The 16,874-nt window shown below is 38.8% G+C and overlaps 1 protein-coding gene across 1 annotated transcript; it reads left to right on the top strand.

Annotated features, from left to right (window-relative positions):
• The first annotated feature begins 1,337 nt into the window (after positions 1-1,337).
• prss16 (serine protease 16) lies at positions 1,338-14,823 on the top strand. Its single transcript, XM_061720246.1, has 13 exons — positions 1,338-1,410; positions 1,761-1,936; positions 2,705-2,804; positions 3,630-3,759; positions 4,389-4,512; positions 5,980-6,057; positions 6,855-6,902; positions 6,982-7,101; positions 8,993-9,157; positions 9,339-9,480; positions 9,572-9,751; positions 10,625-10,779; positions 14,744-14,823. Exons 1-13 carry the CDS (start codon positions 1,350-1,352, stop codon positions 14,810-14,812), a joined length of 1,548 nt encoding a protein of 515 aa, XP_061576230.1. The 5' UTR covers positions 1,338-1,349; the 3' UTR covers positions 14,813-14,823.
• The last annotated feature ends 2,051 nt before the right edge of the window (positions 14,824-16,874 follow it).

Genomic DNA, 16,874 nt, shown 5'->3' with positions numbered 1-16,874 from the left:
TGTAAAAATTATATTTGCACATGTTAAATGAATAAAAAATCATAATAACACACCTAATGGAATACAGTAATCCAAGTCTGTATAAACCCACTTAGAAATATTTTGGTCATTTTAGAATACTAAGTTATTTATCAGGATAAAAATGTATTATTATATCATTATTCAACATTTAATCATACTACTACTCCGACAGGTTGTTAAAGGAAAAATGTTAAAAAAAGATTTGCTCTCATATTAAAACATTTTTCAGAAATATTTTTATGTCCTTGCAATTATTTTTTGTGCATATTTTATACATTGGTGACACAAAATGAAGGTGAGAAAAACAAAGTCATATGTATACAGGGTAAACCAAAGAGAAATGTATAAAAAAAAAACATAATTAATGTTCATTTTTTCAATTAATGGTTTGTAACGAATAACTTTACTCTTTTGCTGCTAGTACGTACGGGTCGGGGGGCCCGGCTGATCTTAGACACAAGTAGGGGGGGCTCCATGGAAAAAAGGTTGGGAACCACTGGTCTAAAGCATGCTGGAGGTCCTTTCAGAGAGAACGGGCTTCCTCCTAGAAATCTAAATCAAGCCATGAACATTCAACAGACTAACTGTGACCAGTAGACAACTGAGACCTTTGCATTTTATCACGTGCAGTTTCATATCTGAAGTTGGCCCAGATCTGGTTCATATGTGGTCACATGTTGCACAGTGTTTTGATCTTGGTGCACTTTAGCCCTCATTGTGGTGCTCAGTGTTTTTCTCAAGCCCTCTGATGTTGATCTATGCATGAATCAGAAGTCTGTTGCAGAAGTTCTACTTTGAATATCACAGTGACAACATACTTTGCTTACTTTTGGATTAATAATATTAGTGATCTTTACAATGCGCAGGACAGATAGATACAGATAGGATAAACACATTTCTGTGATTCTATAATGTTGAAATGAATAAAATCAAATGAATCCCAGTCTCTGTTAGAACATTATGAGACTTATCTCTCTTGCAGACACTGATGCACATTGAAAAATTTAAAAAGCCCAGCATGCATAGGCTTGCTGCTCCATCACTTCAAAAAATGCCATTATAAAGCAAAAAGTACCTACTTAAATCACCAAGCTGATGCCCTATTCTGCTGATGGCTTTCTAAACTCTTTCTCTTTCACACACACACAGACAAGCTCCCTCACCTCTAATGATGCGTATCAATACACACCTCATGTTACAGTCACCTCAGTCCAATGCAGCTCCTTCCAGACGTTATATAAGGAGTTCATTGGGGGTCCTGCAGACTGAATATGCATCAGTCATATGCATGCAAGTTCAGTCTGAAGCTTACGCTTACGTGGGTAAACATGCTCTTCTCGTCAGCCGGTTGGCTCAGCCTGGTGCTTCTTCTGAACTTTGTTGATTCTGGTGAGTTGATGAAAATGAGACACTAAAATGTTTTAATGAATTTCACGTCTTGGTGTGTTTTTGGTTTTATGCATCATCCTAAATTTACTGCTAAATTAACATTCGCTGCTCATTAAATGATTAGAATTCAATTCTGGTTATCTTTTTAGTTAGTGTGAAGCAAAAAAAGATTTATAAAAACGGAGTGGATGTGACAGTGAGTGAGTGCTGGTTCCTCTTAGTTCTAGTGCTGGGTCTCAGGTCTCATCCTCTAGGAAAAACTACTGAGGTTTGAAATCCATACAGTTATCTTTAAGTACCACAGTAATCCCTCTCTTTTGCCTGTGTCTCTCTTTCTTTCCTCTTGGCAGGACGGATTCTGAGGACAATCAAGAACCATCTGCAGGATCTCCAGCTGCAAAAAAACAAGCAACTTCTCCTGATGCTCATGGACAGTGGTCATCAACCTCACCAACATGTGAAGGAGGCCTGGATTCACCAGCCGCTGGACCACTTCAACCGACAGAGGCTCAAAACCTTCCCTCAGGTAGGGAAAGATCACAAAATGTTTGATAAGTGGACTGGAAAATGCACATACTCTAGAGCACATGTGTCAGACTTAAGTCAAATCCGGCCTGCCGTAACTACTTTTGTGGCCCTGTAGAGATTAAAAGTCATACTTGTCTAATCAAAGCAGCAGCTCTCCATCATGCAGCGACCTTACAGTAAGCACTGCCACAACCGGCCACTTTGAGGTCATGCATGATCTTGATGTGGCTCGAAATGAAAATGAGTTTGACACCCCCGTTCTTGCAGCTGCCGCCCTAGATAAACAAGAAATTGGTTTTCTACTGTCACAACGAAAATAGCCTACAAATAGATGTGTTGCCTGGTTAAGCCTTAAAAATAGATGGATAACGTTGTATTTAAAGCATAAAACAAAATTTGCATGACATAGTTTCTTAAGATTGCTTTGAGTTTGATCATAGTGGAACTGATAAAACAGTTGCCATGCCAACTAAAATCCTGACGTTAGCTGCATGACAAGAAGTGTCCTGTCCCATTGAACTTGGCTGCTTTTTCTTTTTTCCAAAGAGAGTTAAACTCATCTACGGCAGCTCTGCAGTAGCGGACTGTGAGCAGAGAGATACAGATGAACATTTTAATCATTTAAATTCCATCAGAGACAGGATAACACTTCCTGATGACACAAATCTCACTTTTGCTGCTCCATTTGGCTCACACAGCTGTTTCACTGTGGACATTTGTTTTTAGTTTGTATTCATTTTTATCCATCTGCCTATCCATGTTCCAGAGGTTCTTTGTGAATGAAGCATACTGGCATCGTCCTGATGGTCCAGTGTTTCTCTTCATTGGTGGTGAAGGGCCCATCTTTGAGTTTGATGTTCTGACAGGTACTGTGGGCTGAAAATGGCTAAAATGGCTGAAATGATGGAAATTCCCATCAACGCCGTCTACCAAGAAAGTTCATGGTTGTTACCTTCTGATACTTCATGGAACGTCATCAGTGTTGTCGTTGCCAGGCAACAAACATAGCACCCCTGCTGCATTTATTATTAACTCTGAAGGTTTCACACTGGCATCTCTCACCACTTCCTCCTCTAGGAGAAAAAAGAAAATAAGTCATTTGTTTCTATTTATCTCTATTTTTTTAATTTAGACAGCAATAATATATATTTATATAATTATTCTATTCTATTCTATTCTATTCTATTCTATTCTATTCTATTCTATTCTATTCCATGAGAGTGTGGCCAAATGTTTTTAGCAGATCAATCATTGTCGGAAGGAAGTGTGCTAATAACTTCTAACAGGGTGTGTTGTGTTTCCATGATGCTGTGGTAAGGAAATAATTCTCTGAATGCACCGCTAGTGCAAGCAAGCAGCTCTACGCAGAACTGCTGCCCTTACCTTTATTATTTATTGCTATATGATATATAAAATGCTTTAAACGTAGTAATTTGCTAATTTTCAAGATTAAGCAACAACAGAACACAAATTCAAGTGTCATGGTAGATCCCTAGACGGTTTATTTTTATGTACAGTACATATATATTCATTGGTTTGCACACTGCGTGGTTGTTCCTTGTTGCTCTGACACTGTTGGGAGTTAGTCGTTGCCTTAAAGGTTACAATTCATCATAGTTGCTTGTCTTCATAAAAAAAAGCTGAATTTTTCCACATATTGAGTTTGATTGTCTTTAACCTCGCTTTCCCAGGTCATCATGTTGAGATGGCAAAACAGCACGGAGCTCTGCTTCTTGCCGTGGAACATCGTTTCTATGGCGACAGCATCAACCCTGATGGCCTAAAAACTGAGAACCTTGCAGACCTGAGCAGCCAGCAGGCGTTAGTATCTGATCCTGTCAAGTGTGTGTGGGTGTGTGTGTCGGTGTGTATGTTCAAACCTGCAGTTATTCTTTGGCTCTTCTTTTAATTCCTTTGTGTGAGTTTGGTTGGAAATCCCTTGGTTTGGTTTGAAGGCCTTTGGTTAGTATTTGTTCATGTGTGTTTGTTTGTAGGTATGTTTGACTATTTAATCTAGTGTGCCTCCAGGAAATGGTCTTACCAATGCTGCACATTATTAACATCTCTCAGCCACTTTCACTTTCAGATATTTAAATAAATCGCGGTCCCGAAAATAGGGACATTTTAAGCCATTTTACAAAAAAACAAGACATAGATCTAATAAAAATAGGAACATTTTCTGTGCCAGGGAAACCTAATACATTTTCCAGGACAGTAAACCGAAAAGGACATTCTCCTTTAATCACTAAGCCTAATTAATCTTTTATCCATGTCCTACATGGTCCCTTCCTCATCCACTCTCATTCTCCTATAAGGCAGATGTGGTACAGCTTGTTTTTGCTTGTCTTTCTAAAGTATGCCTATGCAAATGCATAAGCACAGATTTATATTTATGTATAGCTCTAAATGTGTGTGTACCACTCATTTGCATTTCATTCTCTTTGGCTCAGACTTGCTGACTTGGCCGTATTTCACCAGCACATCAGCCAGAGCTTCAACCTGAGCAGCAGGAACACATGGATCAGCTTCGGAGGCTCATACTCTGGAGCTCTATCCGCCTGGTTTAGAGGAAAGGTGCAAGAAAAAGCTCTGACACGGATCCCTAGAACCATGAATCTTAACTTTAAATATTCATCCTGCAGAATAAAAGCATAGATTTTTCTATTAAGATATATTTAAAATACTCAATCATTCCGATTACATGATTTTAACAGGCAAGTATGCATTTAGTTTGCATTTGTACTGATGTTTACCAGCTGGAGTAAGGTGGTAAAAACCACATTCTCTGTTATCTGTTTCTGTTGAGCTGCAGGAAGGATGTATTTTATGATAAAATACCACAGATAAACAGCACATACAGTATTACCCAGCCAAAAATGCAGGCAAAGCTGGTGAAAAACACATTAAAATCACATCCTTCAATAGCTTCAATAACCAGTGTCAACAACTTGGATTAATATTTGTATGTGTAATATTATTAGTCCCTGTGACCCTGCAAAGGACAAAATGGGTAAAGAAAATGGATGGATGGATATTATTAGTCTCTCATATCACTGTGGAGGAATTTTGACCAACTCGTCTTTACAGTGTTCCTTCACTTAAGGAGGTACACAAGTGTTCAGTTATGCAGTCTTCTTAAGGTTCTGCAGCAGCAGCTGTGCTCACATGTGACTCTGATATTTTGGTATACAAAGGAGTCCACAATCAAGTCGATAACTTCAAGGTGTGCAGGTTGTGGCCACCAAACAACACATATAACCCCTAATCCACTGCTGTTGACACTTAGCACGAACCAGTTTGTTTGATTACCTGAAAACCTTTCTGTTGTGTGTAAAGGAAAAATATGTCCCCGTTTGTCTCAGCTGTCCATAGCAAAGTCCTGTGTTTTTCTGTTTTTGTTCTGAAGACCAGGCACGCCTTCAAACACACCATATTTGTCCAATGTTTTGGTTGTAGTGTTGTGTACCTCAGCATTTTACACGGTACCTGAAGCTAGAGTCTGCAAATATTTGGCTTTGACCTGTGTTACTGAAATGTAATGATTTTCCAACATATTTCTAAAAATGGAGATCATTCACTACCAAATCTGAATGTGCCGTCTGGTTAAAGTAAAAACAACGGCTTCGTTTAATGGGTCACTTTTATACCGACATGCATGAAACCGCAATCATCACTTCCTCTCTCAGTGTATACTGTACATGTCCACAAATCTGCACCATTTAGTACAAATGAGCATTTTGAAAAATTAGAATAATTAAATGTATCATTTCACTGTCTTAAATTGACTTGTGAAATTTTCTAAAAGCTGTACATAGGCTACAGATTGTATATAAACTGCAAGTGTTATATTTGTTAGTTGGATTAGTTTGTTTTTTTGTTGTTGGATTGCCGAAAAACAGAGTTTTTCTCTGATAATACTCCTTCCATATGTTTAATGTATGGTATTGGATTTTAATAAGCTTAAAATACATGTTCTTTTCCATATAGAGAGTACATAAACCTCACATATGACCCCTTTCTCCTCCTTGCATCCACTTGCAGTTTCCCAATCTGGTGTTTGGAGCTGTGGCGTCTTCTGCTCCAGTCAAGGCGAAGCTGGATTTTTCTGCCTATAACAATGTAAACTATCCACGTGGGCACACATTTAACACGGACACATTTCTGTAACCTGTACCAGTAACATGTATCAGTTTCTCAATTCTGATTCTGAGCTGATTCTGGTAAAGAATTTGAAATTGCTAGAGGCGATTCAACAGTCTCTTGGGGCCCTGGGCAAAAATTCACAGGGGGCCCCTCCAACTAATTAATCAACCTTATATAGTAGATAATCTGATACTAACGAGAAATGTGAAAGAAAAACATTTTTTTAAATGGTGCAGTATTGTATTGTTTCAAAATAAAATAAAAACACCACCAGCACAGGGCGCACAATTATTTCCATCCATGCACCTTGGTAGCACATTTTTATACATTTCTTGCAAATAAATTCTATAACTCAGCATTCTTAGCTTGTCAGTTAAGTTGAACTGGACGCAGCTTTGATTTGATAGCTGAAGGACAAGTTTTGAAGATAACTATTTTATTTTCTGCTAGCTGAATATACAAGTTGATTGCAGGTGTCCTGACTGTGACACTCAACATTAGAAGAACAGATTAAGCTGCTCTGAGCTAGATTACCTCATGTATTATATTGGCACTTCTTGATGATTTTGGGGCGCCTTCTTGTTCGGGGCCCCAAGCATTTGCCTGGTATGCCTTTTGGCAAGGGGCGCCTCTGGAAATTGCATGATTTAAATCATTTTTTATTCCAAATCCACTCCATGTTTTGGAGACGTATTTCTAAAATATCTTGGAAAGTCTTTTAAATTGTAAACTATAAACTGTAGTTTAGAACCTGTGGTCCTCCTCTCTTGCAGGTGGTGGGCCGGAGCCTGAGCGACCAGGCGGTCGGCGGCTCAGACCAGGTGAGTGGTCGCTGCCACCTGAGACGCAGGCCCCGCCCACCCGTGACGTCAGCCTTAAAGTGTCGCGCTCTCCCCGCAGTGTCTGTCCCGCGTGCGCGACGCCTTCGTTGCCGTGGAAACGGCGCTGATGCGCGGGGACTCCAGCCAGGTGGCGCGAGACTTCGGCTGCTGCCACAGTCCCGCCAATCTCGATGATCAGGTGAAGACTTGCAGTTGTTTAGGCCTTAAGAAATCACGATTTACAGGACTGTCTCAGAAAATTAGAATATTAGTCCTTTATTTTCTGTAATGCAAAAATGTCATACATTCTGGATTCATTACAAATCAACTGAAATATTGCAAGCCTTTTATTATTTTAATATTGCTGATCATGGCTAACAGAAAACTCAAATATCCTATCTCAAAAAATTAGAATATTGTGAGAATCTTAATCTTAATGTAAGCCATAATCAGCAATATTAAAATAATAAAAGGCTTGCAATATTTCAGTTGATTTGTAATGAATCCAGAATGTATGACATTTTAGTTTTTTTAACAGAAAATAAAGAACTTTATCACAATATTCTAATTTTCTGAGACAGTCCTGTATGCTTAAAAAATGAGTACAACGTGCCAGCTGTAGTCCCTTTTTTTCAGTGAGGAGTTTAGCTTTTTGCAACACAAGTAAATAGTGATTATGATTATTCAGATTATGCAGGTTGTAAAAGCCCACTGGAGATGAATTTAAATTCCGTTTTTGCACACGAGGAAGTTCGTGACCATTTTTCTAAGCATAGATCAAACACCATTTAATTAACAACCATTAAAATTTGATATCCTTCATATAAAACTGCTGACACATAGTTCAGTTTGTTCACATTTATATCTTTATTAGTTTTACAAGGGTAATAATTCATCAATCAAAGTGCTATTTTTGCCTTTTCAGCGAATTGTTTTTAAGCCAAAGGTTAAATAAACTATTCAGCTTCTTGTCTTTAACCTCTATTTTAGTTACTTACCCTGTTACTGTTTCTGTTGAAATGGCCCTTATTAATTACCCCCAACTATCTTATCCATTTATAAATTAGTTAATTACTTTATTTACAGGTTTTATATTAACTAACTGTAGTACAGACTATACCCAGTCACCAATTAGTCTATCAAGAATTACATATTTTAAATGTGTGTCCTTTAGTACTAATGCATTCGCCACATTTAACAAATGGCTCTGCTTCATTAAGTTTTCAATGACCTTTCAAGCTTACATTCATCCATTGTAGAATTACATTTGTATTCATCCATTAGCCTAATATTTTAATCCTGCATCCATTAACTCTAAATTTGAACCATTTACTCCAAATCAAAAAACGTTGGGATGTTGTGAAAATTGCAGAAGACAAGGAACAAAAGCAACAAAACACAACAAGTCTTGCAGTTACTTAATATTCCTCAACGTTTTGGCATTTCAGGGCTGCGACACATTTGAATCAGAGTTGGTACAGGGAAGATTTAATGCTAGTAAGGAGGTGAAAGAAAAAACAGTAACGCTATTTCAAAGTGTTGATTTCAAGAGGTGATTGAAATGATGAACAGGTACAGAAACAGTTTCTAAAATGCTGAGCCTTGAAGAGCAAAGATGGGCAGAGGAGCTTCACTTAACAAATGTATAGGGAAAATAGTTGGAATATCTAATAACATTGTTTCTTAAGGAATAATTTGAAAGGATTTACATATTTATCTTTCAAAAGTCCATCGTAACATTAAACCATTCAAGGAATCAAGAACTACAATATGGAGCTACATTCACAAATGCCTCTTAAAACTTTCAGACAAATTAGTCTTCCAGTTTTCTTTTTTAGTAGAAATGAGCTCTTTGTGCTCTGGAGCGCTGATGAAAGGGACTATCCAGACTGTTATTAGCAATACGTCTAAAGCCAGACTTTTTGATGATATTGGGGTTGTGTTAGTGACCTTTACTTATGAAATGGCAGCCTTGATGAAGAAATGTAGACTGATAGAGCAGAAAATAGTTCCTTTCTCTCTTCTTCTTAATCTATTTCTGACGTGGGCTGAATGCTTCTCAGTAATTTTATCTCTTTTCCTTCTTTCAGATCGAGCTGATTCAAAACTTGGCCGACATTATAATGGGAACAGTGCAGTACAATGAAGAGGGCGTGCTTCTGTCCATCAGAGAGATCTGTGGTGTCATGACCAATGAAAGTGGGGCCTACAAGGCAGGGATGGAGGCCTACAGCAGCCTCATAAAACTCTCCCAGGCATGGAAAACCCTCCAAAATTAACCTTTTTTCCAAGTTAATGTTCAGATGTTTCCACCAGATGTCACCCCAGAGCCATTTTCCCGACTTGGACAACACTCACAACCACAATCCTGACCAGAGAAAACGTGCAGCTTTCAGGCCAGAACATTTTTATGTTTTCTGTGTACTTCTTGTGCAGATTTACAGATCAACTATGGAGCAAGAATGTCTTGACATCTCTCATGAGAAAACTGTGAAAGATCTGATGAACACGTCTCTCCACACTGGCAGAAGATCTGAGAGACAGTGGACGTACCAGACGTGCACAGAGTTTGGCTTTTGTACAGAAAACACACTCAAACTGAAGCATATTGTCAGTCTTCAATCTTTGTGTGCCCTGACTCTCCTTTTGTTTTGTCTGCATGCTTGTAGATCAGACCTGTGAGGATGCTGCCTGCCCATTCTCAGGGATGTCAATCCTGCAGGCTGAGACCAAGCTATGTGCCATAGCTTTTGGCATTTCCCAGCATTCACTGCCTGCACATATCGCCTTCACCAACAGTTTCTACGGAGGAGGAAACCCTCACACACACAGGGTCCTTTATGTCAATGGTGAGATTGATTTAGTTAGTAGTAGTAGTAGTAGTAGTAGTAGTAGTAGTGTTTATTTCGAATATGAATCATATAAAAAAAGAAAGAAAATAAGACAATCGTCTTAACATGAGACATAACAAAGTACATATTCGAAAGGGAGTGAGAAGAAGTAAAACTTATAAACTCTCACCCCCTCTCCTTAAATATGACTAGCTAACACATGCGAACATAACATTATGCAAACATAATAAAAAAAATTCAAAAAAATCAATAAAAATAAAAAAAAACAAAAACAATCAAAACAAGACAATAAAAACATTGTAGCAACATAAGCTACTGACTAGTGTAAGAAAATAAGGATAAAAATAGAAAAATAAAAAATAAACACTGTATCATTGCACCCAAGCATTTTGCTCATCTCTGTACCTCTGAAAAATAATATCTTTGTATTTTATTTTAAACGGTTTAATATTTGGACATTGCTTTAATTCCATTGAAAACTTGTTCCATAGCCTCACCCCGCTGACTGAAACACAAAAACCTTTCCTGTTTGTGCGTATTAATGTGACATTAAAATTACTTTTGCCCCTTAAACCATATCTTCCCTCATGAATACTAAATAATTTCTGTATATTTGTTGGTAACAGATCATTTTTTGCTTTGAACATTATTTGCGCTGTTTGATAGCCCACAATATCCATAAATTTGAGTATTTTGGACTTCAGGAATAATGGGTTTGTGTGTTCAGACAACATCCCCCTTAATCCCAACAAACCTAAATACCTCAGTAAAGCATTTACTGACTATGAAAGTTGTCTATTGTGACCTGATGAGATGATAAAACTGCACGGTGTAACTAAGAAAATCTCCACGTTATTATTTTTACCACAGGAGGAATTGACCCATGGAAGGAGCTGTCAGTGGTTCAGGACGGAGGAAACGAGGAGGATGAGGCTCAGACAGTTTTCATTAAGGACACTGCACACTGTGCTGATATGTCGAGTGGCAGAGCCACAGACCGCCCGTCGCTCAGGAGAGCAAGGCAGGTAAGTACATCAGAGTTAATGACAGCCTTTTACTCTTCTTTTCGTTCATCATCTTTTACTCTGCCTCAGCAAGGTAACACTGATCACAGGAAAAAAAAGCATATTTGCATTGAAAACGTTTTAGCATGAAATAAAGCACTCTTGATTTGATTTCACAGTGTATAAAAGGAAAAATAATGTTTCCAGTTTAATTGAATGTGTCCAAAACTGTTAAACTATTAGAACATAATGTTTTACAATGAAGTGTGGCTTTGCTGTTTCTCGCCCAAAGAAGATCAGCTAAATAACTTAGGGAGTTACATAACCAGCGCATACAGTGTTTTTGGACTTTGATAACCTGTGTGAGTCACATCAGGCTCAGCTGGAACACATTAACGTGCAGAACAAGCATTTTGTTGTACATCGATTACACATTAAGGTGGAGAGATGCCTTTTTATGAACGTCTTTATGAATGTTTACCGTCCTCCAAAACAGAATGTAAACTTTTTTAATGATTTCAATGACCTGCTGTCTGTAATATGTGTTGATTATGAGTATTTATTCACTGTGGATTACTTTAACATCCATGTTGACAACCCCCAAGACAGAGGGGCTAAAGAACTATGTGGTGTGCTAAAAAGTTTTGGTTTGACTCAACATGTGAAACAGCCAACGCACAAATGGGGGCATACTTTGGACTTGATCATCAGTAAGGGTCTTAACATTTCCAAGGTCTTGGTGACTGATGTGGCTCTGTCTGACCACTTTTCTGTTTTCTTGAAAGCACCATCAACTCAAGGAACCAAAAAGAAGTCATAAAAAAAACCTTTTTAAGCACAACTCAAGTGAAAGCTTTTACCAAGTCTTCTCTTCCACCTCCACTCGGTCCTGTAACTCAGTAAATGAACCTCTAGATAAAATTCACCTCTACAATTTCAGACATTATAGATTTAATGGCCCCCACTAAGGTGAAGGCTGTCTCTGGTAAGTCTGAAGAAGAGCAAAATGCGCTTGAAACGTCACGTTTGATGTGCTAAATAAATCTGCACTGGGGAGCAAAAGTGTGCGGTCTCTTCCCTTGTTTTTTCCAGGATCTATGCTTTGAGAGCAGCACCTGTTGAGCTATTGGATGTGCGCAACCTATTTTACCCTTTTTTCCTGTCTCTGGTAAGAAGAAATCTCCGTGGAAAAATGCCCCACTAGTTAAAAGTGAAACAAGGGAGTGTCAAAAAGCCGAACGAAAGACTGGACTCCAGGTTCACTATGATTTCTATGAAGTTGGACTTCACAGAACTTACATCTAATTATCAAACCAGGCAATCTATTTATCCCTACTTTGCAGTGCCTCACAATAGGAAATCAGTGGGTACAAAAGCATTCATGTTCAAAGGCCCAAACGACTGGAACCATCTACCTGTAGTTATCAGATCATCGCAATCATTCATCTGTTTTAATCAAGTCCTATCCACCTACCTTGAAACACCCTGCTCCTGCTTTCATTAACTCTGTCACCATATTTTTTTTTTTTTTTTTCATATTTTTTTAAATATTTTTTTATATATTTTTTTTTTTCTTATCTAATATTTGTTCAAACTCTGGTTGCAATCTTGTCGAAGTGATTTTTGTATATGTCTGTCTTGTTTTTTTTTTGTTTTTTTTTTTGTTTTGTTTGATTGTTTGTTTTTGTTTTGTTTCCCTGTCTGTATTGTATTGTATTGTCTTGTCTTCTTTCACTGTATTGTGCTGAGTTGTGTTATGTCTTGATGTTTTTTGTGTAGGACCCCCTCGTAAACGAGTTGTTACAACTCAAGGGGCTTATCCTACTAGAAATAAACAACTTCAACAACAACAGATATAATCTACAACTGAAGATTGCAAGGGAATCCTTCTTTTCTGAAATCATCAACAAAAACATCAATAACAGTCGTGCCTTGTTTGCTGCTGTGGACACGTTAACAAACCTTCCTGTGTCAGTAGCATCTGAACTGTACTCTACAAGGGCCAGCAATGAATTTTCCACACTTTTTTGACACACTTTTACACAATCAACTACAAAAACCTGGAGGATATTATGGGTCAGCTAAACCAATCCTCCTGTTGTCTCGATATTTTACCCACAGCTTTCTTCAAGAAAGTTTTACCTGTCATGGCAACTGACCTGATTAAAATAGTAAACTCATCCCTTTTGTCAGTTATTTTCCCCCCAGACCTTGAAGACAGCAGTCATCAAACCACTGTTGAAAAAGAACAATCTGAACAAATTGCTAAAGCAAAATTATCAACCCATTTCAAATCCTCCGTTTATCAGTAAGGTTATTGAAAAAGCTGGTTCAACAGTTAAATAACTCCAACCGCTTTGACATCTTCCAGTCCAGTTTTCATGCTCACCACAGCACTGAGACCGTCCTTGTCAAGGTGTTCAATGACATCCATATAAATACAGACTGTGGAAGAACCACAGTGCTGGTATTATTGGACCTCAGCACAGCATTTGACACCGTTGACCATAGTATATTGCTAGATGGATTGGAGAATTGTGTCAGACTTTCTGGCACAGTACTTGACTGGTTTGAGGGACTCATTTGTGTCAATGGGTAACTTTATATTGGAATCAACAAAAATTACATGTGGAGTTCCCCAAGGTTCTATCCTAGGACCCCTCCTATTTAATATCGCCATGCTTCCGCTAGCTCAAATAATAAACAACAAGATAAGTTACCATAACTACACAGATGACACACAACTTTCCATTACAGTGTCACCAGGTGACAATACAAGCGTTGAGTCGATGCATAGAACAAATCAGTGAGTGGATGTGCCATCATTTTCTTCAGTTGAACACAAACAAAACTGAAGTAGTTGTTTTTGTACCAAAAGAAGAGCATTTAAGAGTCAGCACTTCAGTTGTTAGAGCTACAAACCCAGGGATAAATCTGGGTGTAGTCATGGACTCAGAGCTGAATCTTCAGAGACACATTAAAACAATTACAAAGCCTTCTGTCACCTGAAGAACATCTCCAGGATCAAAGGACTGATGTCTCAGCAGGATCTTGAAAAACTCATCCACTCTTTTATCTTCAGTCGTATTGATTACTGCAACAGTGTCTAAAAGGTAAATCATACAGCTGCAGCTGATTCAGAATGCTGCTGCCCGGGTTCTCACCAGAACTAAGAAAGTGGACCAGATCACTCCGGTTCTGAGATATTCAGACTGTCTCCCTGAACCTCAGAGAATAAACTTTAAAATACTTCTGTTACTTTATAAATCACTGAATAGTTTATGACCAAAATACTTCAGAGACTTGTTGCTGCCATAGCAACCATCCAGACCTCTCAGGTCTGCTGGTTCAGGTCTGCTCAGAACCAGAACAACATGGAGAAGCAGCATTCAGCTTCTATGCTCCACAGATCTGGAACAAACTTCAGAAAACCTTCAGTTCCTTTAAATCAAAGTTAACATTTTGTTTACAGATGCCTTTGACTGAAATATTTAAACTATTCTGAATTTAGATTTTAACAATGTTAATTTTTATTACTGTAACTCTAGCTTAAGTCTAACTATTCTTTATTGTGCCTTTGCACGGACATTTTTTTTCTCCACTTCACTTTTCACATATGTATTATGTTAAGGACATTGAATTGCCTTGTTGCTGAAATGTGCTACATAAATATACATGCCTTGCCTTTATATAAAAAGGCAGAATTATTACAATTGCCATCTCCATATTGATATGTGAATGTGTATTACATTTTAACTGTTTTACTTGAAATAATCATACAATTTCAGCAAAAAATATTCAAATTTAACAGCCTCAGGATCATTAATTGCTTTGATATTTTCCATCACATTCTTCAATACATCCATCAATAAATTCAACCCTTCATCTGAAATTACGTACCAACAACATTACTTTGCACTTGCATCATAATACCAAATGAAATGAGTTTTTATGCACTTTTGTTTTGCATGTTTCCACCTCACAGGAGATTGAGAAACACGTTGCAGAGTGGTTGAGGACAGCAGCCCGGGAGGAGATGGGATCAGATCACTGATCAAACTAGAGCAGCCCTTATCACTGTTCCCTGCCACTGATAAGAAATAGTTAAAAATCTGGCCTCACTGGCCTGGTCTGTTCTGCTTCATCCTCCTCCTCCCTGTCCTCCACTGACTTCTATTCTTCACCTCTTCTAGCCCTTTTTGCCAGAAACTCACAGCTCTGCAGTTAATCTAGCTTTGATGTTATTTTGAATGATTTCTGTGTTTTTGCAGATATTTCTCGTACGTCCTTGCCGTATTTGGTTCGGATTATTTTATCAATATTAGGAATATATGAAAATTGGTGATTTTTATGCTTTGCATTTGTTGAATTTTAGATTTCGTTTATTACTAATACAACATTACTGCTTTGAACTGAATTACTCTCTTGCTGCTGATGAAATGAAATGCCATACATTGTAATGTGGTTTATTTTTACAATATTATTCAGTTACCTTGTGTTGCCACTAGGATGTGGTATTGAAACATAGATGGCTCTTTAAATGCTACGTTATTTGGGTTTGTTCTGTTGTTTCCAATTAAATGTGCACGTCAGTGTGAAACATCGTGCTTGGGTTTGTTCCTGCTTCTCAAATCCTATTTTTTCCAAAACAGAAAACCATTATGTTCCGTCACAGTGTCGATGCCATAGTTTTATTGTTCACAGTCAAAGAAATTACAAAGATATGAGGTCTGCTTGGGGGAGAAAGGTGAGGGGCGAACCAGTTGTCCCAAGGCCATCTGTTTTTGTGTGTGTGTTTGCGTGAGTGTGTGCGTGAACCTCTCTGCAGGGGGGTCAAAAGTGGGAGGTCACGACCCCTTTGACCCTGTGGGAGTGAAGATCATCAATCAACTAGAGGCTGGACAGAACAGCAGGAGGGCACACACAAACACACTCACATTTACACACAGAGATTACTGTAACACCCCCACCGCCTCCAGGAACACCTGAGAGGCAAATATTTGGTATTGAACACATTAAAAGCACATTTGAATCCATTAGAAAAGTAATTATGAGTTGATTAGAATAGAAACTCTCATGTGGTTAGAATAGAATACACACACACACACACACACACACACAGTTACATGCATGAAGGCCTCGAGGACGTGTGCTGCTGGCTAAATGGACTGTGAGTGTGTTTTCTGTGATCCTTAAAGTGCTTTCTTATTCGGGGGAACTCAGATGCTATCACACCTCAGCTCGGAGGAGAAAGATGGGGCAGGTGGAGAGACAATGAAGCCCTTAGCCTTTTTTCTAGCTTAGATCCTTCCTATTCATCTGATTTGGAACAACTTTTGTCTTCTTATTGTTAGAAACAAGCGCACACCCACAAGAAGATGCATGCACACGTCTCCAAGCTCACTATCTGGATTATCAGGCAGCACTTGCAGAGCGACAGGACATGCTTTTTCTCTTCGCGCCGCTCCTCCTCCTCCTCCTCCTCCTGCAGCCTGTCCTGTTGATCAATGAGGAAGTTCTTAGGCCTCAACTATTAATCAGAGCCTATCGGCTATCTGTCTGCCGAGCCAACCAATCACGACCCTCCGACAGCTGGGCCATGAAAAATGTGGCCTGGTGGATGGAGGGTGGGTTGGGATGGGGTGGCGATGGGGTCGTGCAGGAGAGGAGGGAGGTGAAGGAGCACTCCATCTCATCCACGTCGGGTCACGGCCGCACAACTGCACCGCATTTAATGCACGTACAGTTGACTCTCAACATGGTGACGGCCTCCACAGAGTTCACAGACTTAGTGACAGAGAAGATTTTCATCCACCAGAGTTGTGTTTTGCAGCTGTGCAGCACCCTACGGGTCAAAATCTGACAAAAAGTTATGATGAATTCTGTCTCCATGAAGCCTCTCCAGCGGAAAACTTCCCAGCGAGAAGCATCACACTCTTGATCCGATGTCCAATAATGAGGCTTGTACTCGCACCTCGAAGCTTCATCAACATGCTGCCATCGCTCTTCTGCATAATCACCATGCTCACACTCATCCATTCACATCTTATTGCCGTGATTAGATTACATCTAATGCTATTACACCACTCCCATCGCTCCCCCTCCTCCTCACTGCA

The sequence above is a fragment of the Cololabis saira genome, chromosome 4 (assembly GCF_033807715.1).
Source record: "Cololabis saira isolate AMF1-May2022 chromosome 4, fColSai1.1, whole genome shotgun sequence".
NCBI classification, from domain to species: domain Eukaryota; kingdom Metazoa; phylum Chordata; class Actinopteri; order Beloniformes; family Belonidae; genus Cololabis; species Cololabis saira.
The sequence above is the reverse complement of the archived record's forward strand: the minus strand, read 5'-3'. Positions and strand labels throughout refer to the sequence as shown.

What these genes read in the sequence shown, in the direction of transcription:
- prss16 (XM_061720246.1), top strand. Translation starts at nt 1,350, where the DNA reads ATGCTCTTCTCGTCAGCCGGTTGGCTCAGCCTGGTGCTTCTTCTGAAC. An exon ending in GGCTCAAAACCTTCCCTCAG is followed by an intron (nt 1,937 to 2,704) that starts GTAGGGAAAGAT and finishes TCCATGTTCCAG; the next exon opens with AGGTTCTTTGTGAATGAAGC. An exon ending in CCGCCTGGTTTAGAGGAAAG is followed by an intron (nt 4,513 to 5,979) that starts GTGCAAGAAAAA and finishes ATCCACTTGCAG; the next exon opens with TTTCCCAATCTGGTGTTTGG.